Here is a 14587-nt window from a genome sequence, read left to right as displayed (position 1 = left end):
TAGTCTTTTGCCTCCAGTCTTTGCCATTTTGGGTTTGGGATCGTGCGTTTCATCCCGGCAGTGTTTTCTGGGTGTTCGCATGCCCTAAATCTCATCCGTGCTGCCAGTGAAATGCTCTGTTTAAATTACACATGGAGAAAATAATATCCCCCCTCATCTTTTCTTTCCTGCTGCTTTTGAAGTTTACCCTGCTTTATCTGTCGGGTTGGGTGCATTTGGCTTTTGTGGGGAGTGCTTTAACTCAATCCCAAGTTTCCGTATGAAAACGAGGTAAGCAATTTTTAATGAATACTTCAAGGTTTCGTACTGATCCGGTAAGGCCTGAAATTAGTCCTTATCAGGTGCGTTAACAGCAGGGTCAACGCTTCCAAGCACGAGTGCTTCAGTTTTCAACGTGAAATGCATTGACGCTCACTTTCCCCCTTCTCTCTTACCTCCTGAAGGTGCTCTTACGGAGTGTTACGATGAACTGGGCAACCGGTACCAGCTCCCCGTCTACTGCCTCGCTCCCCCCATCAACATGATCGAGGAGAAAGGCGACCTGGAGACTCTGGATATCCCCGACCCGCCGCCTAACTCGGGGCATGAATGCCAGCTTCGTTTGCGCCTGTCCACAGGCAAAGACCTCAAACTGATGGTCCGCAGCATGGACACGGTGTACCACATGAAGAGGCGGCTGCATGCGGTGGAGGGAGTGGAGCCCGGCAGCCAGCGCTGGTTCTTCTCGGGCAGGCCCCTCGCAGACAAAATGAAACTGGAGGAGCTGAAAATCCCAAAGGACTACGTGGTGCAAGTCATCGTGAGCCAGCCCTTAGCGAACCCAACCCCGGTGGAGAACTGATTTCTGCTTGTTTATTGATTCTTCTTTCCTCCGTCTCTGTCATGGGATTGGTTTTCACTGCCCTCTCTTCTTTTGGTTTGTCCTGCTAATGGATTGGTTCCAAGAAATGACCAGCAAAAATTCCATCTGTGATGGAGATCTGCAAAAACAAAACATAAAAATGTAAACTGGCCTTTGGGGTTTGCCTGATCTTGTATTTAACACAACCAACAGCAAGCAGCACAGGGCAAGGGCAAAGAAAGGAGTGGGGAGGGGAAGGGAAAAGGGGGGACACGCAAAGAGGGGGGGAAGAGGTGGTCTTTCACTTAAACAATACAAATGTGTAATGATTCTTAAAACTGTAAGTGGTGTCCTGATCTACAGAGCAGGAGTAACAGAGAGCACTTTGATAAAAAACAAATAAATATGAAAATCAATATTTCATATCAGCACCACCTACAGTTCATGCAAGACTTGCAGCTGCTCTGGGTAGGAGCCGCGCTGCGTGTCCATGGGGATCGTGTGTGGTTTGACCTAACTTGTGTGCTTCGTCCGGGTGCTGCCGAGGCACCGCGAGCCCTGGGCGGAGGAGCTGGGCTGGGGGCTGTGTCCCTGCCCCACGTGGGTGGCTCCTGGCGATGCTCAGACCAAGCAATTGTACATTCCAAGGTGGCAACGCAGTCCTGTGCCATTGCTGGCTCCAGCGCTGGGGAAACAGCCTGCTGGAGCCTTAGGCAATAACTTCGTCAATGTATACTTCTGTGTACTGTACTGTAAACCTGCTACACGACTGACTTAGCCTGAAGCTTACAGGCTGACTGGCACCCCAGTACGTGCCTGCCCAATTACTGTATGTCACTCAGATCATTAAAACAAGCGTTGAACAAGCTAGCTCAGGTGCGTGATGCGCAGGTGTGCGATTAAGGGTTAGGTGCACGACCTTTGTCAAGTGGCGCTGGCCTGCTCGCTGTAATAGGTCCAGGTTAAACTGCAGTTACACCCACACCTAGCAGATTGCAACTTCCCTTGCTCGGCTCCTAGAGGGCACAGAGTGTGGGAATAGGAGGACACACAAGCACACAAATTGCAGCTTTTCCTCTGAGTGTCATTTGCAGCAGCAGTCTGTCTTCTAGCTCAGGTGATCCTGTAGTCAGGACAATTGGAGGTACCCTCACCAACACACGCTGGCAGCCCAGAGCATGGTCAGAGTGTTCAATAACCAGTGCTTTTCCCTTCAGAGAGTAAGAACAGCCTTTTTGGCACATAAGAAGTCCTTTTCTAGTCTCAAAAATCTGAATCAGATGAGCATATCTGTGGGGGAAAGAACGTGATGGTCACCTTGGGTAGAGATGCGCTCTGTTCCTTGGCTGCTCTGCACCCTTGTCTGGCAATGCCTTTGGTTGAGATCAAATTCCCTGTTCCTTTTAAACTTGATTGCTACTTGGCTTGTTTTTCCAGCCATTACTGAAATTACTTTATTTCTTCCAAAGTCTAATATGCTGATCAGGCTAATCCTTTTTACTGGTTTCTGTCTTCCCTCTCTGCGTTTAGGGTCTAAACCTACAGTTGTTCCCAACTCTTAGTCATCTGCTAGTGAAACTGGTGGGTTAGGATTGACAATTTTAAACCTGTTACTGCTTCATTCGTGCAGTAGAACTCTATTTCTCAGAATCCATTGGAGTTTCTTGCTCCACAAGCATCAGTGTAGAGCCAGAATGAGCTAAGGTCACGCACGCAATGTTGCAAGTCTTTCCCAACAGATGGAAGCGGATGCAAAATTTACATTGATGTTGGTGCAGCCAACTTCCACCACTTGGAAAACAGATCCACGTTCTCTGTGCATTTCCCACTCTACCCCGAATAAATACAGCTTTCATTTTCATCCCTGTGTTGTATGCAAAGAGTTCCTGACAGTTCCTTAAACCCCAGTTCTGTACAGGATGACTGAAGGGGCAGAAGTGTATAAAGGAAAATTAGTTCTCTGTTCTCATAAACACCCAAGTGACTTGGTTTTATTTTTTCTTTCTAAAGAAAAAATCAAAGTTGATTAACAATCTAGAACAAAAGTTTTCTATTGTTTTTCTTTTTCTTTTTTTTTTTTAAAGACAGGTATGATTTAATATACTGGGGTTTTGCAGCCAGATCTTTTGCATTCCAGAGGGAAAAATATTTATTTGATATATAAACAACTCAAAAATCTCTTGGATTTTCACTGGTCGAAGGATAGTTTTGTGCCAGGAAGACACTACTTGTCTCATAAAGCGTAATTTACATCTTCACGTAAATGGTCTTTGCAATGTCATTACCTTACAGCCCTTTCTGGAAAGGGGTGTGTGAGATGGGCAGAATTGTGATAGCTGATTAAGAAAGAGCAAAGCTGAAACCTGGATGACAATTCTGCAACTGCGAACACTAAAACACTAATATTTTTTTTTTTTTAGGTTGCCTTTTGGAGAGTTTTTTTTTCTTTTTGTTCAGGCAGTTGTTAGCATGTCCTGGTTTTGAGATGACGGCGTGTAGGAGCTGGGAGAGCTCCTTCTTTCCTTTCTCCCCCTCCTAGAAAAGCACCAGTCGTGTTATGTTGTTACAGATTACCGTGTTTTATACCAACTGTTTTATGGCGGGGAGCAAGGCGACGATCTGAAGGCTATGTCATAAGTGGGCTTTGAGTAGAACAGAGAACTGATTTATGAAGATGCACTGTTCTCTGATAATCTCTCTCCTCTCCTGTCCAGTTAGTACTTAGCTACACCTGAAATAAATGGTAAAATGCATTTACAGGTGGAAGTGAAGACAATTTTAATTTCTTCTTTATAAAATGGCAGGTGTGCCAAGCACGTACCCTACTGGAACCAAATTTTACAAGATTTGTATTAGGAAAGAATTCTAAGTTTCCAAAGTATATCTATCTATATTATAAAAACCAGTAATGAAAGCATACAGCATGTTGACTGACATACCCCTTGTACATACCCAGAGGTTGCAGTATGCATCGAAAGCAGCCACTGCTGGCTCTGAGCAATGCCTTGTCCTTGTCCTCGTCCTGTGAGGTTGTCTTCAGTGCAAGTGCAGGGGACCAGGCTGGGGCTCCTGCAGGACTCGTGGCCGTTCCCAGAGCAGGGAGGAAAGGAGAGAGGCTTTTCAGAGCAGAGGATGGCTGAAGCAAGACTAACGAAGGACTAAAATGCCATTTAGCTTGCAGCACCAGGTGCAGGTCCGCATGTGGCTGCTCACGTGGGGAGGACGGAGAGAAGCCTGCTGGTGGTGCTGCACCTTTACTCTGTAGCACGGGCGTACCTTGAGCTGTAAGCTCGGTGCTGCTGGCAGCCTGGCCTGTGCTGCTTTTGGCAGGCTGCTTGGTGAGGTGTCCTGGGCAGAACTGAGGTAACACAGCAGATTTGTAGCGCACACAGCCATGAACAGCAACACCAAGCGCTGACGAGAGGAGTAATAGGATTTTCTTTGTTTGGTTTGGTTAGACCCATCAGTCCTTTGTGTCATTCCTGATTAATTCTGGCCATGAACTGATGCCAGTAGAGTACATTTTTTGCCATGTCAATGACAGGTCTGTTTGACATGCTTCAGACTTTTATGCTCTTGTTGTTTCTGCCTGACCCAGAAGTAGTAAACCAGTGAAACCCACGCTCCTGCACAGCCTGAGAGGCATGAACATTGCAGATTCTGCTAGGGAGCTCCAGGAAAGCCTCGGTTGCTGTAGGTACATTGCAAAAGGATGCTTCAGGTCATCCTCCAGAGTCAAGTGACAGCACTCCTGCAGAGCATCCAGCACCCAAAAGCTTGATTCACTACGTTGGCTTTTTGTGTTCTTCTGCTTATCAGTGTTTTCTACAGAAAACATAGTTGAGAATAGCTGCTCTGTGAAACCTCTTTTTAGTTTTCTGAAAGCCTTTTCTTCTCTAGAGCTTGGAAAACTAACTGATGTGAATCATCAGTATAACGAGTTGAGTTATTTTTTTTTAAATAGCCACACAAATGCTAAAAGCAGCAACAACAAAACTAAAAAAAAAAAAAGACAACTTATCCCAGGAGCAACCAGACAAACCCACAGCACCTCTTTGCCTTTCACAGAAAACTCACAAGTTGGGGAGGAGAGGAAAGGGATCCAGTGATGCAACAAGGCAACACGTGCCATGTGCATAACGCTTAGTAAACCAGGTGGCCAACTGATAAAATATTGCTGTAGTATGACATGCTTCTGCATATATATCTATCGTTAGTAAATAATATGAAAACTTCAAAAATGCTATTAAAAATCCTAGTTTGTTACAGTGGTGGGATGCTTTTAGCCATGGAGTTTTGAAAGCATTTTAGCTGTGTAAGTGTTGACGAATTGAATGCTGTACATTTCTCCATTTCTATCTTCTTCAGAAACAAAAGTGGTAGCTACATTTCTGACTCTTGATCTGTATTTTACAAACTGTTTTTTATGTCACTGTAAATACGTTCAAGACCCTGCACCTTATGCAGAGAATGTTTACGTTTTTTTTTAAAGAAAAAAAGTTAAGATTTTTGTTGGCTTTTTCACTAAGCTGCTCAGACCTTGTTATGTTGAAATAAAAGCAGTCTCTGTTAGAAAGGGGCCTTTTCTCTTTGCCCTTGACCACTTCCTCCGTACGTCAGGCTCCCTCCTGGATGATGGCTGGCAGCTCCTGGGCAGCTCGCACCCTCGTGGAGTAGGGCGTAGAGGTACTTTGAGAAAGGAGTTTTTGAAAACTTGCTTTGGGTGGGGGGGGGTGAGCTTTGTACGCTCCGCAAACTGTCTTGGGAGAAAAAAAAATAAAAACAAAAAACAAAACCTTCAAACCCCCTAGATGTTGGTGCAAGCTCTAGGAAGTCTTTGAGTTAAACTTTTCAGCAGCTGTGCTTCTGTCTTCTCCCAAAGAAGATGAATGTCCTACTCTTATATCTGCAGCTACAAACACTTTTGTTGGTTAACGACTGTATATACAAGTCTGCCTGCTTTAAGACTTTCATTTTCATCAAGTGTTTTTGATTGTTCTGCTCTGCAAATGGCTCTCCTCTTCCACATTTCATTTAGATACTCCGTAGCCGCATGTGTGTTGCTCTTGTTCCTAGGAGATGGAGCTAAAGCTCTCCTTCCACGGGAGACGTATACATGCCACCGAGCCTCCAAAATTCAAGCAGTTGGAAGAAGAGATGTGTTAACCAGCGGGCTTCTTTCTGTGGACTTGGAAACCTAATAAACGTGTCCACTGGACTCTCCACGAAGAAGTGTGTTTCTGTCCTTCGAGCAGGACCACTTGTTGGGTATTTATCCGGTAGAACTCTGTATTTGTATATTTTACAGACGATGACCATTTGATCAGAGCCATGGGGCAAACAGAGAACTTAAAATCCTGACTCCTGCCTTAAAACTCGTAGTTCATCTTGAGCTCCAAAAATTCTGCACCTGCTTGTTTCAAAGTCCCTTTTTCCTTAGGAAATTTGAGTCCAGTTAAAGGCTGGAGACGATTTAAGGAAATTTAAATCAAATTAAATTTTAGCTGACGTCTTTATTAAAATAACTAACTGGTCTTGTATTAAAAACCCTGTTTGTGCCTCTCAAGTCCAGGGAATGTTTAAAAAGTGGAGGTGGCTTTTGAGCAATGATTGACATTACTGCGTTAGCTGGAGATTTGTAAGCCACTTGCTTTCGTATGTTCTGAGCAAGAGACTTAGGTTTGTGTCCTCTCTGCCTCATGGTAATGGCTTTCAAAGATGGCTGGTACCATCAAATTTGTACTTCTTGAATAAATATCTTCATTTTTATGGTAAAAACCTTTTGTACGCAGTTTGTTTGTGTGTGCCACGTAACAAAGAAACACTCATACTACGTAGGATACGGTGCTAGATTTGGTACTGACACAGAAAATACACAGCACACAGCGAAACAAGGACGAGGGAATCCCAGTGATGTGATTTTTTTCCCCCTGTAACTTTTATAAAATCTTTTAGAATCAAACATACAACTGTGTAAAACATGGTTTTTAACTTTTTTCCCCCCTTCCTGGCTCATTCAGCCAATGAAGAGTTGTAGGCCTATATAAGGATGCTGTGAACACCAGGTAACTTTTAAAATGCATTCTGTATTTTTACGTTGTACCTCTGTTTCTTGGCTGACGTCTCACAGTAGTGTGTGCACATTTTTAATCAACTGCAAAGCACAAGTCTTTAGACTGTTAAATTATGTGATTTTTTTTTTTTAACCTAGGGAAGATTTTTACCATTGAGAGCAAACCATCATGATCTTCTATGAGTTGGAAATGCTGTACAAAATTTCCTGTATTTAAAACAAAAAAAAATAACAAACAAAAAGATTTTTTTTCATGCATTTAAAAATAAAAGTAATACTGGAAATGCTATGCCTTAAGAACTAAACTCAGTGTTGTTTTTCTTTTTGAATTTCTTTAAATAGGACTTTTAATTCTGAGCTGGAATTTCACGACTTTTTCATTGCCTTCTAATACCCTAGAGCCACATTTTGGTGGTGGTTTTGGTGTGTGCCAAAGCACCTTGCAAGTCGGGTGTGCGATCTGTGGACAATGCAGGGCCCTAAGGAAGGATAGAGCAGCTTTTGGGCACCTCATGGGAGCCTCCTGTGTCCACGGCTCCTGCAAATGTGCCTCAGGCTCCTTGGTGAACAGGGAAAGTGCAAAATGATGGATTGGTGTAATTGTCCTGTAATTAAATTAACTGACGTGTTGTCTTAATTCAGGTCACCGCTGCCTAGTCTTGATTAACTACCTCATGTATCAGAGGAGTACAAATAATTTTTTTTGTAGTCTGCTTTGATCTAATGTTATCACAACCAAGCCTTTAAATGTTTGTTTTGTTTTTGTTTTATATATTTATTAATTTATTTTAGTCTTAGGATGTTTTCATGGTAGAATCCACGTGAATTATAAACTTGCCTGAATTTTTATATATATTTTTGTGTGTATATATATACATATAATCCCTTTTACATATACATATTCCCATTCTCAGAGCTGATGCCCTCAGACACCATGATTTATAAGCAACGTGTGATCTTCCCTCTTCACCCACCTTCCAGCTGAGCAGTGTGGTCTCCTGTGAAACAGCAGGAGGGATGTTCACCCTACATTGCTGCGTGTCTGCATGCACAGCCCCATGCACCCCAAACTCTCTGTGGTGTCCAGAAGCCTGGTGTGTGAAACGAGCGGGGGAACGCCAGCCTGACTGTGAACCTAAGCAAAACCCCAGCAGGAAGTGGACTTCGTGTCAAAGTTTGCACGAGAAATTAAATTTTCCCAGTTGCTGCTGCAAGCAGCGAGGTTGGGTGTTTGTTCATACCCCGCACCATATGAGCTTAGGGGAATATATGCTGATTTGCAGAGCAGTCACATAGACTATTTTATTTCCCTTCTTTCTAGCATGGAATATAATTAATGTTTGTAGTGTGACCGTGTTCACAGTTAACTGAGCCCTATCTGACCACACGAGGTTGTGCAGCATTTTTTCCCCCAGGTGGGTGCTGCGCCATCCCCGCAGGCTGCGTGCCAAAGGCGAGCTGGTCCCGTGCCCTGGGTTGGCAAACGCACCCATCCTGCTCCATCTGGGCTCCTGCAGCCCGGTGCTGCACTCGTACCTGGTGGTCAGCTCCAAAAGCATCACATCTGCTGCACGGAGGGACTGTCCTGGCTGTGGACCTCATTTTGCTGGTGCTCACATTGGGGTGGCTGCCTCGGTCAGTGCAGGAACTCCAGATGCCCCCCACGTGCCACAGGGGGAATCTGGCTGGGAAGCTTGTAAAAACACAGGGCATAAAGGTAAATTCCAGCTTTGTGAGGAGTGGTTCATTGTGTTCCCTTCTCACAACCCCTGAAAGTGGGGCTCAGTTTATTTTCTCTGGAGTCGGAGCGGTTGTAAAGGTCTGGGAGCCGGGATGCCATGCTGCAGGCGTGCTCAAGCCTGGCTTCATGTGGGGTCAGTGGCTGAGCCTGGAGATGGGAATTTTCTGTTCTAATTAATCCCTTATGCTACAGCCTTGCAGCTTCATTAGGGGAGGTCTTTAATGGCAGTGAGCTTGGAGGAGGCTGAATGCTGTGATGCCCTCGGTGTAAGGTGAGAAGGGAAATAAATTCACTGGGCTGCTGTGTCCAAAGCGTAAACAATCAATATTTAGCAAGAGAAACCGCCTCTCTTGCTTTCCCTCCACATGGCTTTAATTAGGTGGTTTAGTTAACAAAGAAAACAGCGTTTCCTTTAGCTGAGCTGTTCCCCATAAGAGCAGTGACGAGGATGCAGGGGAGCTGCCCGACCCCCAGGCACACACACTGAGGCAGAAAACACAGGAGGGGGAAGCTGACAACCCCAAATGGCTGCTACACTGGAGAGATGAGGCTGCTGAACATCAAACTGGCTTTTCTTTCTGCTCATCTGCATCTGAGCATCGCCAAATAGCCGGGGAGGAGGCTCCTCACTAAGGCAGCGTGTGATGGCACTGGGGGGCATGCAGAGACCCCCCCTGGTGTACAGGGCAGGGGGTAACACTGCTATCAGCTACTCCTGGGGAGAGGTGTGAAGCATGAGGCTGAAGCCTGAGTTGTGCCCATCCTTCCTCCTCCTCAGATGTCAGTCTCTGGTATTCATCTTGGTAGGGCAGCAGCAACATGAAATGGAAAAAACAGAACAAGCAGTTGCTGGGCCACATCCCTTTGGTGTATTCACCTTCTATGAGTTTGATCCACCTATCTGGTGTCTAAAGTGAACTGGAGGATGGAGAAGCAAGGCTGCATTGTTCCCAGCTGGGGAAAGTCTTGTTGGGCCTACTGGGAGCATGCTGGTCCCTCTGGGAGGTCAGCCACTGTTCCCTTTCCTCTTTCTCCTCTTTTCTTCTCCTCCTGGTTATCAATGCAGAAGACTGCGAACATCTTAAATTCCACATAGCTCAATTTCTAGATGTGGAGATGGATACCTAGCTTAGCAAAAAAGCCTTGGCTGATATAATCAGTTATTTCAGAGACAGAGGCAAACCCAGCACCCCAGCTCTCACTCCCTTCTCCAACTTTCTCTGGTTCCCCAGCTCACTCAGGAGAAATTGGATTGAACTTATTGCCCCCAGCTCAAACCAAATATGTTACAGGCTCACAGGGCACCTCCCTGGCACACTGATATTTCTCCACCTTTCTGTAATGACTTGCAGGTGTCATGGTAATCCATAACATCTGGGTCACTGCGTGGGCATAAAGGGGGAGAGCAGAGAGCCTTTGCTACTGCATCACACGGCTGGGCTGCTCCTACCGACAGCATCCTGTCCATCAGGAGGCTTCAGGTGGGAGCACAGCATCACTGCAGCCCAGGGCTGAGGCTGCTTGGTCCAGGAAGCTGCTCTGAGGGCACTGGAGAGCTGTCCCCAGTGGGACTGATGCTGTTACCCCCCCCAAAATACTTTCTACCTTTTGCTATTTTGCTGTTAAACCATTCCCAATTAAGACTTCGGGAATTACATCCTTAAAGAAGACAGGCTGCTCTTCTTGTTTTCTCCCACGTGGTTTCTGACTTCCTCTCCCAGAGGCAGCAAACTTTTCACCTCCCAAGGACTAATTTTAAATACGGGGGCATTTTCACAGCCTCTGTCTGGATTGTAATTTCTCTAATTTTACCTCATTTCCAGGAATATTGGTCTTTGAATATCTGAAGTTCTTCTTTCTGGATGTTAAAGAGAAGCTTTGTGGCTTGAAACTCATGACACAATCACATCACCACCTACACCCAGCAGCTGAACGGCAGTCCCCCAGTGCTGGTGGACGAAATCCTTCTCAAGACGCTCCTGTTTTGGGGCAGAAAGGTTTAGAAACAGGTCACGAGCGTTGATTTCCTGCTTTGAAAGAATACGTGGAATACCAGACGGTGCTCGTGTCCAGAGAATAAAGGTGACCCCTTTCTGGCCGTGCCTGCAGGAAATACCAAGCCCCTGGTGCTTCCTGCACACAGGCAGCAGCACATGGATGGGCTGGGGCTGTTGGCTGTGCTGGGGGGCTCCTCGTGGCTCAGGATGCACACCGTGATGCAGAAGTCATTCAGGCCGATCTTCCCCATCACGTTGTGGTCCAGAAGGTCAAATAGCAGCACGAGCTGGTTTTTATTCAGGCCTGTCATAACAGAGCATGCAATAAAACTGCAGATCTGGAAAAGAGTGAGCTCTCAGGCCTCGTCTGCACAAAGCTGTGAGCAGTAATTAGCAGGATTTATTTTGTTTTAAATGCCCGCTGCTCCCAAACAAGTTGCACAGGCAATTAAAAACACAGCAGCAGACAAGAGATACTGTTCGGAATTAATAGATGGCATTAATGAGATGTCTGATTTATGAAAGGGACATATGCAATTTCTATATGGAAGGCAACGTTAAAGCACCCATGATTTTCTGTCTTTTCTGGAAGAAAAAAAAAATACAAAAAATTCTTTTCAGTAAACCAGAAACATTGGGGAAAAAACAACTCTTTTTCTCTTGTATTGCTGCCAGTGGCTCAGTCCATGGGAAGAGGTGTCGTCTGAGCTGGAGCACCACGGTGGCTCGCAAAAGCACAGGAATAGAGTCCAGACCTGCAGGCAGGACGTGAGGAAGCTGTGAACCAGCAGACCAGCATCTGCGAACAGCCCCATGTGGAGAAAACTGTTGGCAGCAACCCCACCTGCTTTGTAGCGCGGAGCACGGTCGGTTTATGGAAAGGATTACATGATGGGGTTTGCTGCAGTACTAAGGAATTAGCTTCGGTGAGCCAGAAACTCACTCCTGCCCTGTGTTCCTGGCATCTTGCTTGTACAGCTGTAAAGATCCCCTTTATCACCACCCCGGGTTTTTTGTGCATTGATTATCTGCTCACTGGGGCCGGGAGCTGGTTATCGTGTTTGTGCAGTGCTAGCAAGCCTGACGGGGGGCTTTACGAGCTGCTGGGATGCAGGGGGTGGTGATACTATAAAATCAAACAGGTTTATTGGGATTTTGGACCCTTTTCTGTTTCACAGATAGGGGAGAAGGCAATTGAAGGGGGAAAGGGATACCCTCAGTAGGAGCTGAAAATCCCCCTCAGCTACTCCGAGCGGTCCCACAAACCGTACGAGGTCCAGGAGCAGCCAGGCCAGGTAACTTCCAGAGCACCCAGGGCGTGATAGAGCAGGGAGGACGTGCTGGGGTGTGCTGTAACAGAAAGCTCTTTGGGGTATTGCCAAGTGCTCGTATCAGCTAGCGGCTAGGTAATTAGTATTATGGAGCGCTGCATTTGTTGTAACATCTGAAGTGCGGTGTTTGTAATCTCCGGATTTAAACCCTAAGCGATGCAGCGTTCCCTATATCTTTTTTCAAAACATTACATGGGGCCTGTAATTTTATAGCATTAATGCCAATCTCATTTTGGAGAAGCGCTTGCTGTTAGGGCTTTCTCGCACTGAAAATCCAGGCACTGGAAATGCTGTGCCAGTGCCACTGCCACTAAGCAGAGCGCTTCATCTAAGTACAGACGCTGCAGAAAACACCCAGATCTCAGCTTCAGCTCCCAAACAGAATTAGCACCAAGGCACTGACCCCTCACAATGAGAAAACTCTGCCCTAGAACCAGAACACAGCCTCTGTCACACACTTCAGTGCTTTTTCCATGTGTTCAAGATTTCCCATCAGTTGTGGAGGCAAAGCCTCACCTCTCATTGACTGCTAAAGCATAATACATAATAAAATCAAGTGACAGAAATTATTCTGGCAATGCTTAAGAGCATTAAGTCTGATTAAATTGTGCAAGATAACACAGATTTAAGGACTTACTCTAGCAAAGCAAATGACTGTAATGCAAATCTCAAGCTCAGACAAGTGGTACCTCAAATTTTGTATATCCAGGCTGAGGTAGTCCTACAGAGCACCCTATGCAGTGCTTTGGTTTTCCTGCTAGCCGTGGTTTTAACTTTTCTAATTTCCAGTACCTCATACTGGCCTGTGAAACATCCTTGTGATCTATAGCTCAGAGATGGCTGCTTTGGAATGGCTAACTTCTTATTCGGGTTAGCTGTCGGGTAGCTGAACCACTCATATTTATCTGAAGTGTTCATCAACAATTCCTCTTCCCATACAAAATGAGTCCAACCCAGTCCTTACCCCCTAAACCATACCAGGATCACTAATAATAAAACCAAGCTCCACTGGCTTGCTTCAGTCCAAGGACCCTCTGCAGCCAACATTTAAACGCAGAGCTGTGTGTAGTCTCATCATCGAGTCAGCAGCTTCTGCTCCATCGGTTGTGTTGTGCTGACTGCTCCAAGCAGTTGTATTTAACGCAGTGGTGATGCTCGTGGCAGTCTGCTCACACGATCAGGGTGCTCCTGTGAGCCTGGGGCAGACCTGCAAGGGTTTTTGTTGTTGTTTCTTGAGTTTCTATTCTCTTTCTCCTATTTATCATTTGGGAAATGGTAAGGAGAAGTAATCTGTAGGCAGACGATTAGCCTGCTTGCTGATTTGGTTTAACATTTGCGCGCTTTCTGCAAGAAATGGGTGGAAAGAGTGCAGATGGCTGGTTCCTCTTGGCTGTGAAGAGACAGCAAATGTGGTTATAGGGTGTCAAGCACTGGATAAAAAATGCCACTGCCCTCAAAATGCTGTGCTGTATCCGAGTTGCTCAAAAACTTCGGAAGGGTTAATGTGTGTTTGCAAAATTTTTGCTAGCAGAGAAATCACCTGTGTGAGCTCCTATCTGACCGGACTACCCTCCGATAGGCTGCAGGGCATCTGCCCACACTGTGAGCCCTTTGGCACAGGACTTACCTTTACCGAAGCTGATAAGGATGGAGATTCCCAATACCTGCCCTCAGCTGTTGTGGTGGCAATTATGAAGATGAGTGATGCAAACACTGACCAGGGAGGTAGATGACAGAGCAAGGGGAATGACCACAGGTAGCAGCTGGGAAAAACTTCCCCTGGGATGGCGTGTGTCCCAGAGCAGGTAACCGGGGGAGGTGGTGTCTGCTCCATCCTGGGAGGCTGCCAGCACTCAGATGGACAAACTGCTGCCTGTCCCGCTGCGTGCCATGATGCCCCTGCCCCAGGTGGGAACTTGGGCTGGGTGAGCTCTGGGGGTGCCATCTGAGCACCGTTTCTATGCTTGTGTGCAGTACCCAGGCCCACTTCTGCAATAAAGTAAATACACTGCTACTGATATGAATAACTGAAAAAGAGGATACCTAAAACACTGGAAACATTGTGATTAAAAGGTGTGTGATTTTGAAAAGCAGCTGCTCTAATTCTGTTCTTACTCCGGCACTGCCAAATCTGCATGCTGCATAGTATCCAAGACTCAGGAAGCTAAATTTTTAAAAAGTTCTTCATTATTTCTGTTTCTGGGATGTACTTGGGTTGTATTTTCAGCTTGTTTTTCCCACAGCCCACAAGGGAGAGGGGAATAAGTAGGGGAACACAAAGCTCACTTCAAAAGCGCAGCTGAAATTCTAGCACAGGCACGGATTTCCAGGAACTGCGGATTTAAATAACATTTCGAGCATCACTATTGGGAAGCTCCCAGCCGAAATGCTGGGACTGCTCACACCAGGATAAATCCAGCTCTGCTTAACAGCAAAGGCAGCGAGAGCCGGCGATCAGCCCGGGTGTGATTTATTAGGGGATTAATGAGGCTGAGCGGGGCGCTGCCAGCATCACACAGCGGGATGCAGGGGGGAGGAATCCAGCCCCGACCCTCGCCCTCGGGGCGCACAGCAAAACACCCGCAGCTGGGGAAGGGTTGGCCC

General features: G+C 46.1%; 1 protein-coding gene across 1 annotated transcript in view; it reads left to right on the top strand.

Moving 5' to 3' along the window:
* UBTD2 (ubiquitin domain containing 2) overlaps nt 1-6619 on the top strand; it is a 59230-nt gene extending 52611 nt beyond the window's left edge. The window contains exon 3 of the mRNA XM_068697887.1: nt 444-6619. Within this exon, the coding sequence (XP_068553988.1) occupies nt 444-841 (398 nt within the window). The 3' untranslated portion in view covers nt 842-6619. The remainder of the gene's footprint in view (nt 1-443) is intronic.
* The last annotated feature ends 7968 nt before the right edge of the window (nt 6620-14587 follow it).

Source organism: Anas acuta, chromosome 14 (genome assembly GCF_963932015.1).
Source record: "Anas acuta chromosome 14, bAnaAcu1.1, whole genome shotgun sequence".
NCBI lineage: Eukaryota > Metazoa > Chordata > Aves > Anseriformes > Anatidae > Anas > Anas acuta.
Note: the sequence above shows the minus strand (reverse complement) of the source record. Positions and strands in the feature narration are given on the sequence as shown.